At 40.8% G+C, this 15,081-nt stretch overlaps 2 protein-coding genes across 4 annotated transcripts in view; one reads left to right on the plus strand and one right to left on the minus strand.

The window, feature by feature from the left end:
* The first annotated feature begins 8,066 nt into the window (after nucleotides 1–8,066).
* CDC40 (cell division cycle 40) overlaps nucleotides 8,067–15,081 on the plus strand; it is an 86,271-nt gene continuing 79,256 nt past the window's right edge. The window contains exon 1 of the mRNA XM_081857123.1: nucleotides 8,067–8,147. Coding sequence (XP_081713249.1) covers nucleotides 8,082–8,147 — 66 coding nt within the window. The 5' untranslated portion in view covers nucleotides 8,067–8,081. The remainder of the gene's footprint in view (nucleotides 8,148–15,081) is intronic.
* WASF1 (WASP family member 1) overlaps nucleotides 12,603–15,081 on the minus strand; it is a 44,790-nt gene continuing 42,311 nt past the window's right edge. For all 3 annotated transcript variants that reach the window (XM_081857133.1, XM_081857134.1, XM_081857132.1), the window contains one exon: nucleotides 12,603–13,531. In XM_081857133.1, the coding sequence (XP_081713259.1) occupies nucleotides 13,374–13,531 (158 nt within the window). In that variant the 3' untranslated portion in view covers nucleotides 12,603–13,373. The remainder of the gene's footprint in view (nucleotides 13,532–15,081) is intronic.

The raw sequence follows: 15,081 nt of genomic DNA on the forward strand, positions 1-15,081 counted from the left end.
GCCCTGCTCCATTACTAGGGAAAACCTGCTCTTTAGCTCTAAATTGAAGCAAATGTCAATCTGGAGAAAAGACAAATTGCCATTTGCTCCGATTGCATGCTAAACAGTGGTTTTCCCTGGAGAAAAGCAGCGGAACAAAAGGGAGTAGGGATAAGCCATGAGTCAATTACATTACGCAACTCTAAATACCAGGTGACACACTTTCCTGTGGAGGAGCAGGGCGTGGCATTTTTAAAATATTTTTTACTCCATTATTGCAAAGAAATGAATTAAAAGGGCTGATTTTTTTGTAAATTATATAAGGCTTCTTTGATGTGCTTTGCAATCTTTATGCTGCTTTGATTGCTCCTTTAAGTTTGGTGATGAATAATCTCAACATGGCTGATGATGAACAGAGGATGAGAGATGAATGTTCTAGTACAGAATCTCTTCTAGAAAATGGTGGGAAAGAGTCTGCTTATTATAAAGGGCAGAAAGAACAAACAGACAAATTGCTAGTTGGTTCACAGAGGCTCCATACTGAGTGAAATATTAAAGCAAATAAGCATAGGATCAATATGTAATAAATCAGCAGAAAACAAGTTTCCCTGCTGAAAAACAGTGAGATGCCATGAGGATGGGTTATATCAGGTAAAATCAATATTTTCTTTGTCAAACTAAGTAGTATGGTGAAAAAAAGGGAAGACATTTGTCTGCCTTTCAGCAAACGTCCTCAAAGAAAAACAAAACAGAAGGCAGGTTAGTGCAGATTATACCATCCCCAAGGAGGAAGTTGGTAAACTTCTTTTTTAGGACACACAAGCTGTTGGAGGTACCATGAAACCTCACATGTTAAATTATGACCATGCAGCCAGCTTCAAACTCTTTCTCACTACCTTCCCCTCTGTTCTTCAGTCCTTTTCTCAGCCGCCCTCCTCACAATGAAGACTTTTCCATAATTCCTTTGTCCAAGCCAGGGGTCTGCAACCCGCGGCTCCGGAGCCGCATGTGGCTCTTTTACACCTTTGCCGCGGCTCCGGGGCGGATACTAGCGAGGGGAGGAGGCGCATTGTGTGCCCCGACACTCCCCACTGTGGCGGGCGCTGTACTGGCTGTGACGTCGCATGGGGGCGGTGCGTGCGTTAGTCACGCACCGTGCCGACATCACCTTCCCGCCCACCCGCTACATTGTAAGGGGCATGTATGCTGGTCACTGCATTGAAAGGGGGCATGTACGCTGGTCACTGTTTTGAAGGGGAGTGAAGAACACACACACACACAAAGGTAACTTGTTAATTTAACGTTTATTTCTATGAGGAGGAGTAATTCTGAGGGGTCAAACAAAGAAATAATAAAAAAGTGACAAAGTTATTTTTATAATGACGAGTTTTGCGGCTCCCAGTTTTTTTTCCTTCGGAAATGGGTCCAAGTGGCTCTTTTTGTCTTAAAGGTTGCAGACCCCTGGTCCAGGCGGAGAGGTCTGTTATGTAGTGAAGTTTCACCCTGGGCCAGCAGGGGGATACTGTAGATAGTTTTCACTCAGGTCTGTAGATAGTTTTCACTCAGGTCCACGTCAGTTATTTTAGGCGGGAAACTCTGGGTTGTTGTTGCTACAGGCCGGCTGAGCTGTTTGCAAGTCAGTTCTATTCCAGCTTACAAAATAAAGAGCTGCTTTGGAGAAATCGCTGTGTCGTCTGCTATGTCAACCCACAACTTAACACGGTCAAGCTGAAGAACCAGACCAAAGTCAGTAGCTTTATAGGGCCAAGTGGCTTGTATTGGGCCATACTCACTCTTTGTGTCACTTGAACCCTAGGAGGTGCAATATGACCGTCTGTAGTGGTGGCCTTGGTGGTACAGAGACAGTAAGGCATCTGGGTCTCACTACTGAAACCCTCTGGCATCTTATACCCCAAATGCCTCGATTCTTGTCCACAACTGTAAAAAACCCCAAAGTACTGTATGTGTACTTGAAATGGTTTTTGTGTTTTCATTGCCCTGCTGGGTGTTTTTCTTTTTCATGATTATGTTTTTATTATCCATTTTGCATTTGTATTTTTAGTAGGGATGGCGTAGGAATTTGGTTCCCAAAACAATACACAAGCATAACTATCCTTCAAAATTCACACTTCTGAGATTTTTGCAATGCCAGAACTAAAATATGGGAATACCCATTTTGAAAAACTACATAGCAGTCATGATTGCTGTACAGCAGTTTGAGATATCAATTAAATAAGGCTTGTGTCAGCCACCACTGCTTAGTTTGCTGTAATGTGTGAGTTAGGGGTTTTCAACCCAAAGGGTTTTGGCATACATACTTTGCTCATAGCCCCATAAAATAATTTATTACTGTAGTTAGTTAGTCAGTATGTAAAAAGTGATCTGTCAAAAGACGTAGGTGATCTGGAAGAAAATGTGTGAATTGCCAAAGGATGTAAGGAAACCTGATAAATACTAGCTATGCTTGTTCAAAAGTAGGCCCCACTGATTTCAGTAAGACTTATTTCAAAATAAACCTGAATTCTCAGTGTTTATTTATGCTTGAGACTGTCTTGTGATGTAAGAAGGTGTCTGGCTGTGCAGGAGATGCTGGTGAGAGCAACACATGCAAGGGCACATGACATGCAAAGATTATTCTAAACTACACCAGTTGCCAAGTAAGACAATCTGTGCGGTTGATATTTCTCCTGGCTGTGTTTACTCTCCTCTGAACAGTAAGTTAATAAAGGTGTTTTGAACAATCATGTGTTTGGCAATGAGAAATGACTTTTTTAAAATTATAGTCAAAATTTTGAATTAGAAAGAATTTGACTTATGAAGTTCCACTTTGGGCACTTAAATAAAAATAAAAATAAAGCAGTTGATGAACAAGAATGTGATGCGATCACAAGCTCAGCATTTGTGTAGACAGCAGTAGTTTAATCAGCAAAGCATCTTTGCTGTCATTTATAAAATGAAAATCTGGGGTTAACGTGTTTAAAATTAGAAAGGCAATCCCTGTGTGTGTGGTTTTTTTAATTCAAATATTTTTTATTGATTTTCATGTAAATACAAGAACAACATAGAACTACTGTAACTTGTCCAGTGGTACATTCTTAAGTTTCATATGCAGTACACAGTACATAAGCAATACATTTATTTATGCATTGTCAATTCAGGTATCTTCTCCACACAGATTCTTGTGTTGTGGGTGGAATGAAAGTATATACTGTCTTGTTTATAAAGGAAAATAATGGAAGCCAAGTCTATCTTTGAAGTGCCTTTAATTACCCTTCTATGGCGAGTAAGGCATTCCGATAGAGCCACATTCCAAATATTATTTACCCAGGTTTCAATGGGGATTTCTATTAGCTGATAATAGAAAAAAATATTCAGTCTCTGCATTTAAGGTTATTTTTAAAATTTGAGCCTAAGGATAACAAGGCAAGAGCTGAATTGGGTGGAAGGGATTGCTGAGTAATTTTGGAAATAATCTGGAACACCTTTCCCCAAAAGGTGTAAACCAACGTGCAACTCCACCATCCATGAAAATATGAGCCTATCACTCTGCAGCCTTTCCAGCATAGGCGAGAGATGGTAGTGTTTATTTTGGCTAGACATGGTGGAGTTAAGTGCCAGCGATATACAATTTTAAGAGAAGCCTCCTGCAAACGAGCAGAGATTGTACATAGGGATGGGTTGTGCCAAATTGATTGCAGTTTATTATCTGCAATTAGGATCCCCAAGTCTCTTTCCCACACTGTCTGGAGGCCTCCTGTATCACCTGCATATTGTTCTAAAAGAATGCTATAATTTAAAGTCGCAGCTCCTTTTATGCCATATTTTGATTTGTTATATAGAGATTCAAATGACATAAGAGAATGAAGGCCATTCCCCTTGCGTTCCAAGTATCTTGCAAATAATAGTAATAATAGTAATAATAATAATAATAATTTATTATTTATAACCCGGCCATCTGGCTGGGTTTCCCCAGCCACTCTGAGTGGTTCCCAACAGAATGAATGTGCACAATTGAATAGATTGAAACCAGGTTAACTGGGCATCATCCAATTTCTCCATGAGATCATGCGTTGAGGTTGCTTTACCTCTAGGCCAGTGGCGTAGCGTGGGGGGTGCAGGGGGGGCCGGCCGCACCGGGCGCAACATCTAGGGGGGGCGCGTTCGCCGCCTCCGGAGTCGCCGAAGAGCCTCAGGCGCAGGCTGTAGCAGAGCCCCATGTCTCGCAGAACCGACGAGCTGTGTGCACGTCCGGGCTGAAGGCGTCCAGCAGGCAGCGGCTCTCAGTGCTCGCCGCGGTCCCCGCGCATCAGGGCCACGGAGGGCGCACCAGGCAGCCCCTCCTCACAGCCCCGCCGCCACTGCTGCTGCTGCAGCTGCTGGGCCATGTTGCATTTTCCTTGCCTCTCTGCCCTCCTCTTCCGGGCAAGCGGCGTCGTTTGGGCGGCAGCGCCAGCGGCAACTTGCCTCAGATCACTTGACACGGACCTGTCGCCGCCGCCGTGGCTACCTTACCGTAAATACCCCAGCCCAGGCAGCAGCAAGAAGAAGCTGGCAGCGGCGGCAGGTTAGGGGTTAGGGGCGCAAATTACTTGCCTTGCCCCGGGTTAGGGGGCGCAAATTATTTGCCTTGCCCCGGGTTAGGGGGCGCAAATTACTTGCCTTGCCCCGGGTGCTGACAACCCACGCTACGCCGCTGCTCTAGGCAGAAGGTCTCTTAACCGATGGATACCTTTCTCCTCAAGTTTTTAAAACTGTCCTTATTTATCCTCTTGTTGGAATGATGGAGGCAATCCCTGTGTTTGATACAGTCAGACATAGCTGCTCGCAGAAGAAAAAATAAAGGAGCAGCTAGTTATGATTATAACTGAAAGATCAAATGAGTCTTAAAACTGTCATCCATGCCTGTCTGTATAGGCCACTTCATGTTGTCTGAACTGCTTTCATTTGTGACTTTACCACCGCACAAGTGCTTTTGGTAGGTTAGTTTAAGGCAGTCTTTGCCAACCTGGTGCCCTTCAGAAGTTTTGGACTACATTTCCCATCAGCCCCAGCCAACACAGCTATTTCAAGGGCATATGGCTGACGAAGGCTGGTTTAAGAGATATTGAGCTTCAGGTTTTGCATCCTCTGTGTGCAGGAAACTATTCCCTGTTTCATGAAAAGACAGCTTCACTAGATGTTAAAGTTTGTATCAGACTGGCTCAACTGTGCTTCCTGAGCACATGTTTGAAGCTCACATGTAGACATGGCCTTGACAGGCTGCTCTTCATTTTATCAACATCAGTAAATGTGTTTTATTTTTAGAAGCAACTGCCCTTTAGAGAGCACTGCCGAAGTAAGAATGGAATGGACTCCCCCTGGACTCTCCTTCACTGCAGGTTTTAATGCAGAGGTTGGAGGCCTTCTGCCAGGGATGCTTTAGTTGCAATTTCCTGCACTGAAGGGGGTTGGACCAGATGATCCCTGGGATTGCTTCTAACTCCACAATTCTATGATTCTATGAAACTAACTGTGAATTTAAGCATACTTAGGCAGGAAGCTTTTCCACAAAATTCCTTAGTACACCACAACTGAGTGCAAGGATGCAAATATGCCTGATTAAAATATTGGCAAAGCAACTTTGAGAGGGGAAGTTCAGCATTGGAAAAGTGGTCACACACCCCCCCCCACTCCGCCAATCCCCCCTGCCCCAAGTTTGATATGTTTGCTTGTGAGGAAAACACCTTCAATATGAACCTAAGATCTGGCACTTTTTACAAGCAAGCAGTGCTCACTAGCCCTATTCTGTGATTGCATTCCATATGCTTGGGGAGTTTTGCCTTCCCAGCCCCAACCCTCTTATGGCAATATTCTTGTATCACTGATAAACTTTACACACAGGGCTGGACACTTCACTGCCTGTTGCAAAGAACAATGTGTGTTCCCCACCACCCCTCAACTTCAGCTCAGAAACAGAAGCTGAATCTTAATTCACCCCGGTAATGGGTCTTCCACAGCACCTGAGGCAGCAGGCTAATTTAGTGTGGGGCAAAGGCATGTGATATAGTCTACATAGCTGTGTCTTCAGACACAGGGAACTGGGCAGGGCACCTTAGGAGCAACAACCAGGGAGCTGCTGCTCTCCCCCTCCCTGCCCAGCATCTGCTGCTTGAAGTGGTTGCCGGACTTTGCCTAATGGGAGAGCCCCCTTGCTTACTCTTATATTCCATATGTTCCCATATCCACACTCATCACTGTTTCACAAATGCCGTCTGCGGAGATGAATGTGCCCCATCATATGAGACAGTCATCCACCTCTCTGCTCACCAGCGTGTGGATGCAGTGAACTGAACCTTTGCCAAATATTCAGGTGTGATCATGGAAAAGGGGGCGCATGCTTCTTGTATGCACTTGTGTAGATAAAATGTCACAAAAGCAGCTCTTCCAAAGATCTTCTGGAAATCTTTAATGAGCTTCAGATTGTGAAAAGCAGGGGGATGCTGCCACCTGTTGGTGTGCATTTTCATTTCCACAGACTTGTCCTAAATTCTACTTCTTATCTTTCTCCATTAGGCTTTTGAAACAAAAAGATTAGCTGTGAGTGAAACATCAGCAGGATGACTGGAGCACCGTGGAAAGCAGAGTCCCTTAAGAAACTGCAGGTGATCAACTTCTTCTTGCCTGGGGATCAGACAAAGTCCTGGATAAGTCAATGAATGGCTACTAATCATGGTGGCTGAATACTACTTCCAAGAGCATAAGCCAAAGGTTGCCAACCATCTTGCACTAGTAAGCACATTTACAATTTTGAAAGAGTTCTGTGGGCTCCAGTCACAAAATAGCTGCTGTGGGAAGGGGGTGTGCAGCATAACATCACATGGCTGCCGTGGAGAGTGTGGCACAACACACAATCTAGAGAGACAGGCACTGTGGACGACTTTGCTTTACCATGCGACCTCAGCTGTATCCTGCTGGTCCTGGTTTGAACATATACACACTATGCAGAGATGTTGTTGCTGTCAATATGTCAATATGTCAGTATGTTTATTTTATTCTTAAGCTGTCTGTTATTATGCTTTTTATTATGTTTTTTAATGTTTTACACCACCCTGGGAACTTTTGATAACGGGTGTATATAAATTGAATTGACAACAACATCACCACCATTTTAAAACAAATTACAATCTCAAGAATAGAGTGGGTGCTTAGATATTATTTTCCCAAAAATAATAAGCTAGCTAATATTTTGCCACATCACAATTTTGGGCTTAAAAAACTGTTGGCATGCTGAGCAGCAGAGGGCCCTCATTCTTCCCTACAGCTATCTATGACATGGACTCCATGCAGTATTCATTTCAGATCAAGATTGGCATGCAATTGTTATAAACATAACTTTTTTTAAAGAATAAAAGGCTACCAAATGTACATGGTAAAACTTATATTGGCAATAAACACAAGAATGCATGTCAGGAGATAGAAAGGCAGCTCTGGTAACCATGAGAAGTTTACATGAGATGTTAACTTTTTATTGTAACCCCCAATCTGTAAGGGATGCTGGTGTAGCAATAAAACTGCTAGCACATTTGCAAAGTTAAGCAAGGTCTGGTTTGGTTTCAAATTGGATGGGGGACTGAGCATTGAGGAGGTTGGACTAGATGATACCTGGTTCTCTTCCAACTCTATGATTTTATGATAAACCTTTTAATAACATTTTTAAAAAATGTAATCAGTCAGTGTAAAATTTAGCCATTCTGCAATTACAGAATTTGCATCCATCCATCCAGTCTATGGAACTGAGAGGATTTTGTATTTTTGTGCTGATGCAAACATTTGCGCAAACTATAATGGCTACCATTCTATTTCTTACTTACAAGCATGGTATAAATCAAGGAGCATTCCGGGGGATAGACTAGATGACTCTTGGGCACCTTCCAATTCTACAATTCTTTGATTCTATAAATAGAGGATTAGACTGGGGAAGAAAGCAACATGACATGATTATTCTTAAAACCCTCTTTTCAAAAGGTAAAAGAGAGTATTTTATTCCCACAGATTCCGAAAGCCCAATAAAGGATCAAAATGACAAATTTCATCTGTGGGGATTGTGAAGTTGCTGATATAGAATGAAAATAAATGACAAGAGGAAAACTGTTATGGAACTTCAGAAGAACCCTGAGACACTGAGATATGTGAGTTGTGCAAGTTGCACTTTATAATATTTATGCGACCTCCTGTATGCATTCTGTATGTAATCCAGTATTTCATGTTTGGCTAGTGGCAGTTCTCCTGGGGCTCAGTATCTCCCAAAACTGCTGGTGATGCCAAGGACTATGTTTGGGATCTTCTGTATGCAGAGCCCTGTGTAATGTCCATGTATATGCAGAAATGCATCTCTTCCCCCCCCCCTTCTTTCCAGTGTGATGGTATTCATCAAAACACACAAGGAGCGTAATCAAATGTCCTGTCAGGTGCCTGTCTTTATGCCATGACTGACCCTTGAACTCCAATTTCAACATGCTAATTAATTGAAAACTACCAAACCTTAAACTGTTTTCCTCTCCCATTCTATATGATATTATCACTGTTTTGCAAATGTCAAGCAATGATCATTTTTGAGACTGTTCCTAAGGGGATTCTAGTATTTTCTGTACAGCATTTTAGTGTAGAACTGGAAAACAGGAAACGGGTATTGTGGTGGGGGAAGGGTGAGGGGGAAATGAACCATAACACACAGAGGTGCACAGAGCCGTCTCTTCTATGGAGTATACAATACCATTCATTCAGACTCCACAAATCCTGTGATCTGCTCTGTACACTGAGAGGACACAGACCTTGAAATAATGTGGTTTCAGGGAAATGTTTGTTTCAAAATCCTACCCACTCAATACTTGTTTAGGAATTGTAATGTTTCATTTTCTTCTTCATGTTTAGTAGTTCACCAAAGTTAGCATGATGCAGGAATTATACATTATATAAGTGTATTGTTATATTACAAAAACTCAAAGAGCTGCAGCCAAGTTGCTGACTGCGGCTGATTGTAGGGAGCATACTATTTCCTTGCTACAACAGCTCCACTGGCTACCAGTCTGTTTCTGGGCACAATTCAAAGTTTTGACCTATAAAATACTATACAGCTTAGGTCCAAGATATCTGAAAGACCATATTCCCTCATACGAACCTGTCTGGGTTTTGAGATCTTCAGGGGAGGTCTTTCTCTTCAGTCCCACCACTTTCACAAGCATGCTTGGTAGGGACACAGAACAGGGCCTTCTTGGTGGCTGCCCCCTGACTTTGGAACTGCCCCCTTCCCCAAGAAGCTAGAATGGCTCCCTCCTTCTTGTCCTTTGGTTGGCAGGTGAAGTTCTACCAGGTTTTTGGAAATGGACTTTTAACAAAAGGGCTGGTGCCATGCTGTTTTTATTATAATTATTTGTATGTTTAAACAGATTTTATATGTATATAGTTTTAATTATATCAGTGTTTAGTTTTTTAAAATATATATATATATATTTTAGCAATTTTTTTTTTTAAAATCTGTCAGCTGCCTTCAGTCTTGTCAGGGAAAAAGGCAGGGTATAAGTAAATATATTAATGATAGTGATTGTCCTAATATAGCCAGGATTATCTGCATAGAGAAACTTCCATGTGAGGATTCTCATATGGATCAGGATTCATATGTGTAGGGATTATGTGTAGAGGAAAAATCTGCACACTATCAGACTGACTGCTAAGAAGCATTGTGTGGGTGTCACTGCCAGCACTGCCAATAACCTTGTGAGGGGCATATTTCTGTGTCACAACTGGCCATACTGTTAAAACTTGAGCACATGGCTACATAACACTGCAGTGTTAACTGGGGCAGAGTGGCACCAAGATGATGCTATCAGGCATTGCATTAGCCTCCAGGAAGGCTACTGGGGTGTTGTTTTCTGGAAAGACCACCAATGCCCCCACTTTCTATCTCATTAACACAGTCTCCAGAAGCCATGTAAGGTTATTGCTGAGTCATGTAGAAGCAAACAGTTTTCAACAGGAGATGAGCACTGGCAACTTCATGGTACTGCTTCATGCCATACTGACAGCGAGTATGGTAGCTTGTTGGATTAGACAATTTGTTAGTCATATTCAGCATAGTATCAAAATACAAACACAATTAACTTACAGATGAGGTATTCAGTGGCAATATAGGTAGGGGTGTCTCCTCTTCACACCCTCCAACTTTCTGAAGCAAGTAAAGCTGAATTGTGCAATTTAATGTACAGTGGTGCCTCGCAAGACGAAAATAATCCGTTCCGCGAGTCTCTTCGTCTAGCGTTTTTTTCGTCTTGCGAAGCATCCCTATTAGCGGCTTAGTGGCTTAGAAAAAGGGGGGGGGAGGGAAAAAACTCGCAAGACTCGCAAGACGTTTTCGTCTTGCAAAGCAAGCCCATAGGGAAATTCGTCTTGCGAAGCGCCTCGAAAAACGGAAAACCCTTTCGTCTAGCGGGTTTTTCGTCTTGCGAGGCATTCGTCTTGCGGGGCACCACTGTATTTATTTATTGGGGACATTTCTAATCAGCTCGTCAGTGAAATGTCTCAGAGTGGCAAATGTAGATTAAAAATTAACAATAACATAATATAAAAACAAGAAGAAAGATTGGTGAAACTAGACAACTCATTAAAGCACAAGATATGGTCTGGGTGGTAACAAGGTCTCCACATCAGACCAGAGTTGAAATGCCACAACTCAGATCCCCACCCCCATAAATCTGAAGGGGGCATTTGAGGTGGATCTCAATTGGGAGGAGGCAGTTCTTAAGTGAGCCTGGTCCCAGGCCATTTAGAATTTTCAACTTTAAAACTTGGTCTCAGAATGGAGCCAGTGCAGCTGTTTCAAAACTGGTGAGAGATGCATTCCATCAGTTAGGCCCCACTGAGTAATCTTAACTGCTATATTCTATGCTAACTGCAGCTTTTGCACTCTTCAAGGGCAGTCCCATGTAAAATGGGTTGCAGTAATTTGAGATGTACCAGAGCATGAATGATTGTGGCCAGGCTATTCCACCTTGAAGAGAAGGTGCACCAGTGTTAGCTGAAAGGAACCTCTCCATGCCACTTGAGCTACTTGACAGGACCAGAGCTATAAGCATCTGCAAAGATAAACCTAGTCCTTCATGGAGAGTGCAAACACCATCTGCGGGCACAGTAGCCCCTCTGTGTTGTCAGGATAAAGACTATTTGCAAAACTAAGTCCTGCTTAGCTGTCTCTCCAAACTGAACACTTTCAGGCCTATATCCACATTTATTGAGACTAGACAAATGTCTTGGGGGGGGGGAATTGAGTTTCAGAATGATTTCTGTGACCAATATCAAAATCAATATTTTCTTCTTACACAGAAGTGCAGAAAACATAGTTCACTTTGCAAAAATTATGTATGTTTTGCAGAATTCAGCTTTTATTTGCACAGAATTTGAAAAACCATGGCAGTAATTTTGCTTGTTTAAAACACCAATGAAAAAGGATGAAGTACACAGAAAGTGCATGGTAGTACCTAGGTAGCAATTATCAGGTGTGTCTCTGAAATGGCTGACTAGCACTGTGCAGAAACATGGCTGCTAATCATAGCAAATGAATCAGTGAGCCCATTTCCCAGAGAAACAAGGTAAAGAGACTGCCACAGGCAATGGTTTGCTTTGGGTAGAAAGTAGTAGGCATATCTCTCAGTTGATCCAAATTCTTGCAAAACATCACTTACTTACAGAGAATCTCCCTCGTCAAGGTTGGAAAGCTTATCTGTAGACAAAATATTTATAGCTGTTAGTTTAGTTCTAATTAATCTGTTCATTAGAACATATTAGGAGACAAAAAAACAACCCCTCCTTTATATAGATTACAGATTATGCGTGATTCACCATAGTTATTTCTGGCAGCACTTCTTGGCACACAAACATTTCTTTGAAGGCAGAATTTACCATCAAGCTGCTTTATGGGTTCTTTTGAGAGACATAATAGATTGCTCTGTAGTACAGAGCAGGAAATATAAAACAGCCTCCCACCTGCTAATGATCATCAGCCTACTTTGGAAAGAGTAAGAGCTACGAGTTCTCTGGCTGTCAGTTACACATTGCCTTACTACGCAGACTGTTAGAATTGAGAAGCTAGGTTATTTCGTGTTAAACTAAACAGTGCCTTAGGTTCTTCATTACTTAGCTAAATCAAACTGGTGTTTTGACCCTTTTTGTTATTTTAGCTGTTTGGGAAGGAATAAAATTGCAGATACATACCACATAGACAAAAAGCAACAATATTTTGTTATATAAATACATGGTGGTGGTTGTTTTTTAAGGTGATGGCCCGTGTTTTCCAATGCTAACAATTATTAATTATGATTAATCTAGAGATAAAGAACTTGAGGATTGGGTAAATTCAGCTGAAGCTAATGTTTTCATAGCACAGCTAATTTAAGAAACAAGCAATTGTTTTAATTTTGGTTAGTGTGATTGGTTGATTCATACTAAGTAGTTCCTGACTTACTTAAGGCAATAAATTCCCTCTGAGTAGGGCTACAAATTCACCCAAACATTGGTGTTGTCTGCTGTTGTTTTTGTTTCTTATATAGTAATGCTCTTAAAGTGGCTCGGTGCTGAAAAAAGCAACAGCTAGAAACATTTAAAACAAACCATTTATTTAAATCAAACTGTTATTTCTAACAGTTACATAAGTTACATAGAATGGCTAAGTCAGAAGATTTCACAAGGTGGGGGAGGAGGGTAAAACTCTCAAGCAGGCAAAATAGTATCACACAATAGGTACCAGTAAAGAAAATCTTAAAACATTAAAATAAGGCCATAATTTTTAATTAAAAACAACAATAAAACCCCCAAAGATCGTTATTTGTTTTTCTTTCAGTGTGTCCAGTGCTGCTAGAACTATATGTACCTTATAATGTACAGATTTAATCAAGGCAGTAATAACTAGGGTGCAAACCCCCAAGTTCTTCTCCTGCTCAAATCCCTATGAAGTACCTGGGAATTGCAGCACTTGATGGATTACACCCTTCTCTGTTTTTAAACTGTTAACAGTGTAGTAATGCTCATTACTACGTTCAACTCTCCTGGAAGCTTCTGCCTTCATAACTTAAAATTCACAAAGTGCACAGTTAAAGATATGCCAGAAAATTTAAATCTGCTACTCTACCAACAGCTGCCCATGCTTAATACTTAGTGGTCTACTGGAACAAAATTACACTCTTTTAAAAGAGCTGTATCACTGTAAAACATTTAGTTTCAAAGATGTGCCAACATTTTGTGAACTGAAAAGTAGAAAAACATGGATTATATAAAGAAAATACAAAAACACTAGAAATGACCAAACAGTTTTAAAGAACAAGCACCACAATGGACATCAGCATTCAGTTTAGTAGCATATATCCATTCTACTCCAACCAATCAACTTCATCAAACTCTGAGTCATCTTCTGAATCACTGTATTCCACAGCAATGCGACGAGACAAGATGGTGGCAACATCATTCTCAACACGCTCGTGTTTAGCTTCTTGTTCACGTTGCTCTTCAACTTTTCGTAACTGAATACCTAAAAGTACATGGGGGGAATTAATAGTACTGTGTACACCATATTTATCAGACATGCTAATATGAACTTGCTTTGTTCAAAGCAATGCCAAAAATTCTCAATTGTTTTAGACAGCTTTTTATAGTTCATGCATTCGCGGTTTCCCCGGTATCTTGCAAATCTCCATAAAAAACTAGTTTGTATATGGCTATAGGTTTATACAGGGAGGGGATTTCATGTAACATAGAGAAAATTGTTTTGATTCTTCTCCTAAGGACATAAGTGTATGGAAATATATCATAAGGCATAAAAATGCCATTATCACACAATGAGACTCCAGTTTCTCCTCATGAACATAAGCTATTTCTACTTTAAAAAAAACAACAACAAGTAACAAAGGTTGAAGTTATAATTGGCTACTAATGCAGATGTCTTTTTGAGAGGCATATATTCTTTTCAATCATGCTTTTACTGTAAAAAGCAACAACAAACTTCTGTTGTAGCTTGTATTAAATATTCAATGGTCCTTTAGTGACATTGAAGTTTTTTCCTGGTAGCTTTAGAAATCAGCTCAAATAGAAGGCTGATGGATGCTAATCCTACCAGTAAGCATTAGCAACAATAAATATTATATACTCTTTTTTTCTTCTTCATTGTCCTTTTTAGGGTTCTAAACTCATCAATAACAGTTGCTCATATGAAAAAAATCCAACTTCTCCTTACTGTTAATTAAAAAATAAATTCTGCCTGCATAGTTAGCTGCACGTGAAGAGAGTCACACGTGATGAGTAAACTGCAGCAAAGTCTAGTAGAAATGGGATAATGGCTTCTTTTATTATTTCAGAGTAATTTAACAGCAAAGGGAAATGTCAACAACTCCCTCAATAAATATTCCAAGGTTTGCTGCTAAATTGCTATAAAAATTGTAGCCTCTGATATGGTAACTAAGACTCCCAGGAGATAAAACTAGTCTCTCTCAAATTATCCTGTAGAACAACGTCTAAGAGCACATGCTCTCCAAATGTTAAGCAAGCCTGACCTTCCAATGTTGGGATATGCAGTATATACACAAAGCAGAATACCACTTGGTGATTGTCTTATATGCCCACCCCCTTTCTGCTTTGCTTTATTTAAGTTGACAAAATACACAGCTTTTCTGAAACCATTCTCAAGCTACTAATTATCTAAAGTTGACAATGTAAAAAGACCGACGCCATGAAAATTATCATAGTTTTTAGGTGGCAGAAGGATGTAACATGACCAGCACAATATCTATCTGTATTTGATTGGTTAAACAATTTGCAATTAATAGAAGGAAAACCTGGTTTTTCTATTTATTACATAAATTGTGGATTTTTTAAAGTCATTCTGGTTCAATTTAAAGAAACATTATTTAAATAATGCTATAACCTCATGGTCATAAAACTGTAGGCCAATTGTTCTGTCGTGTGAACACTTCTTCACCTAACATTTATATGAAACCACTTTTACATTCTTATGTTAAGGAGCCCATCTCGTCCAACAACCTGTTCTCAAAGCGGCCAACCAGAAGCTGATAGGAAATCCACAAG

This window comes from Podarcis erhardii (assembly GCF_964252035.2).
Source record: "Podarcis erhardii genome assembly, chromosome: 3".
Classification (NCBI taxonomy): Eukaryota; Metazoa; Chordata; class Lepidosauria; order Squamata; family Lacertidae; genus Podarcis; species Podarcis erhardii.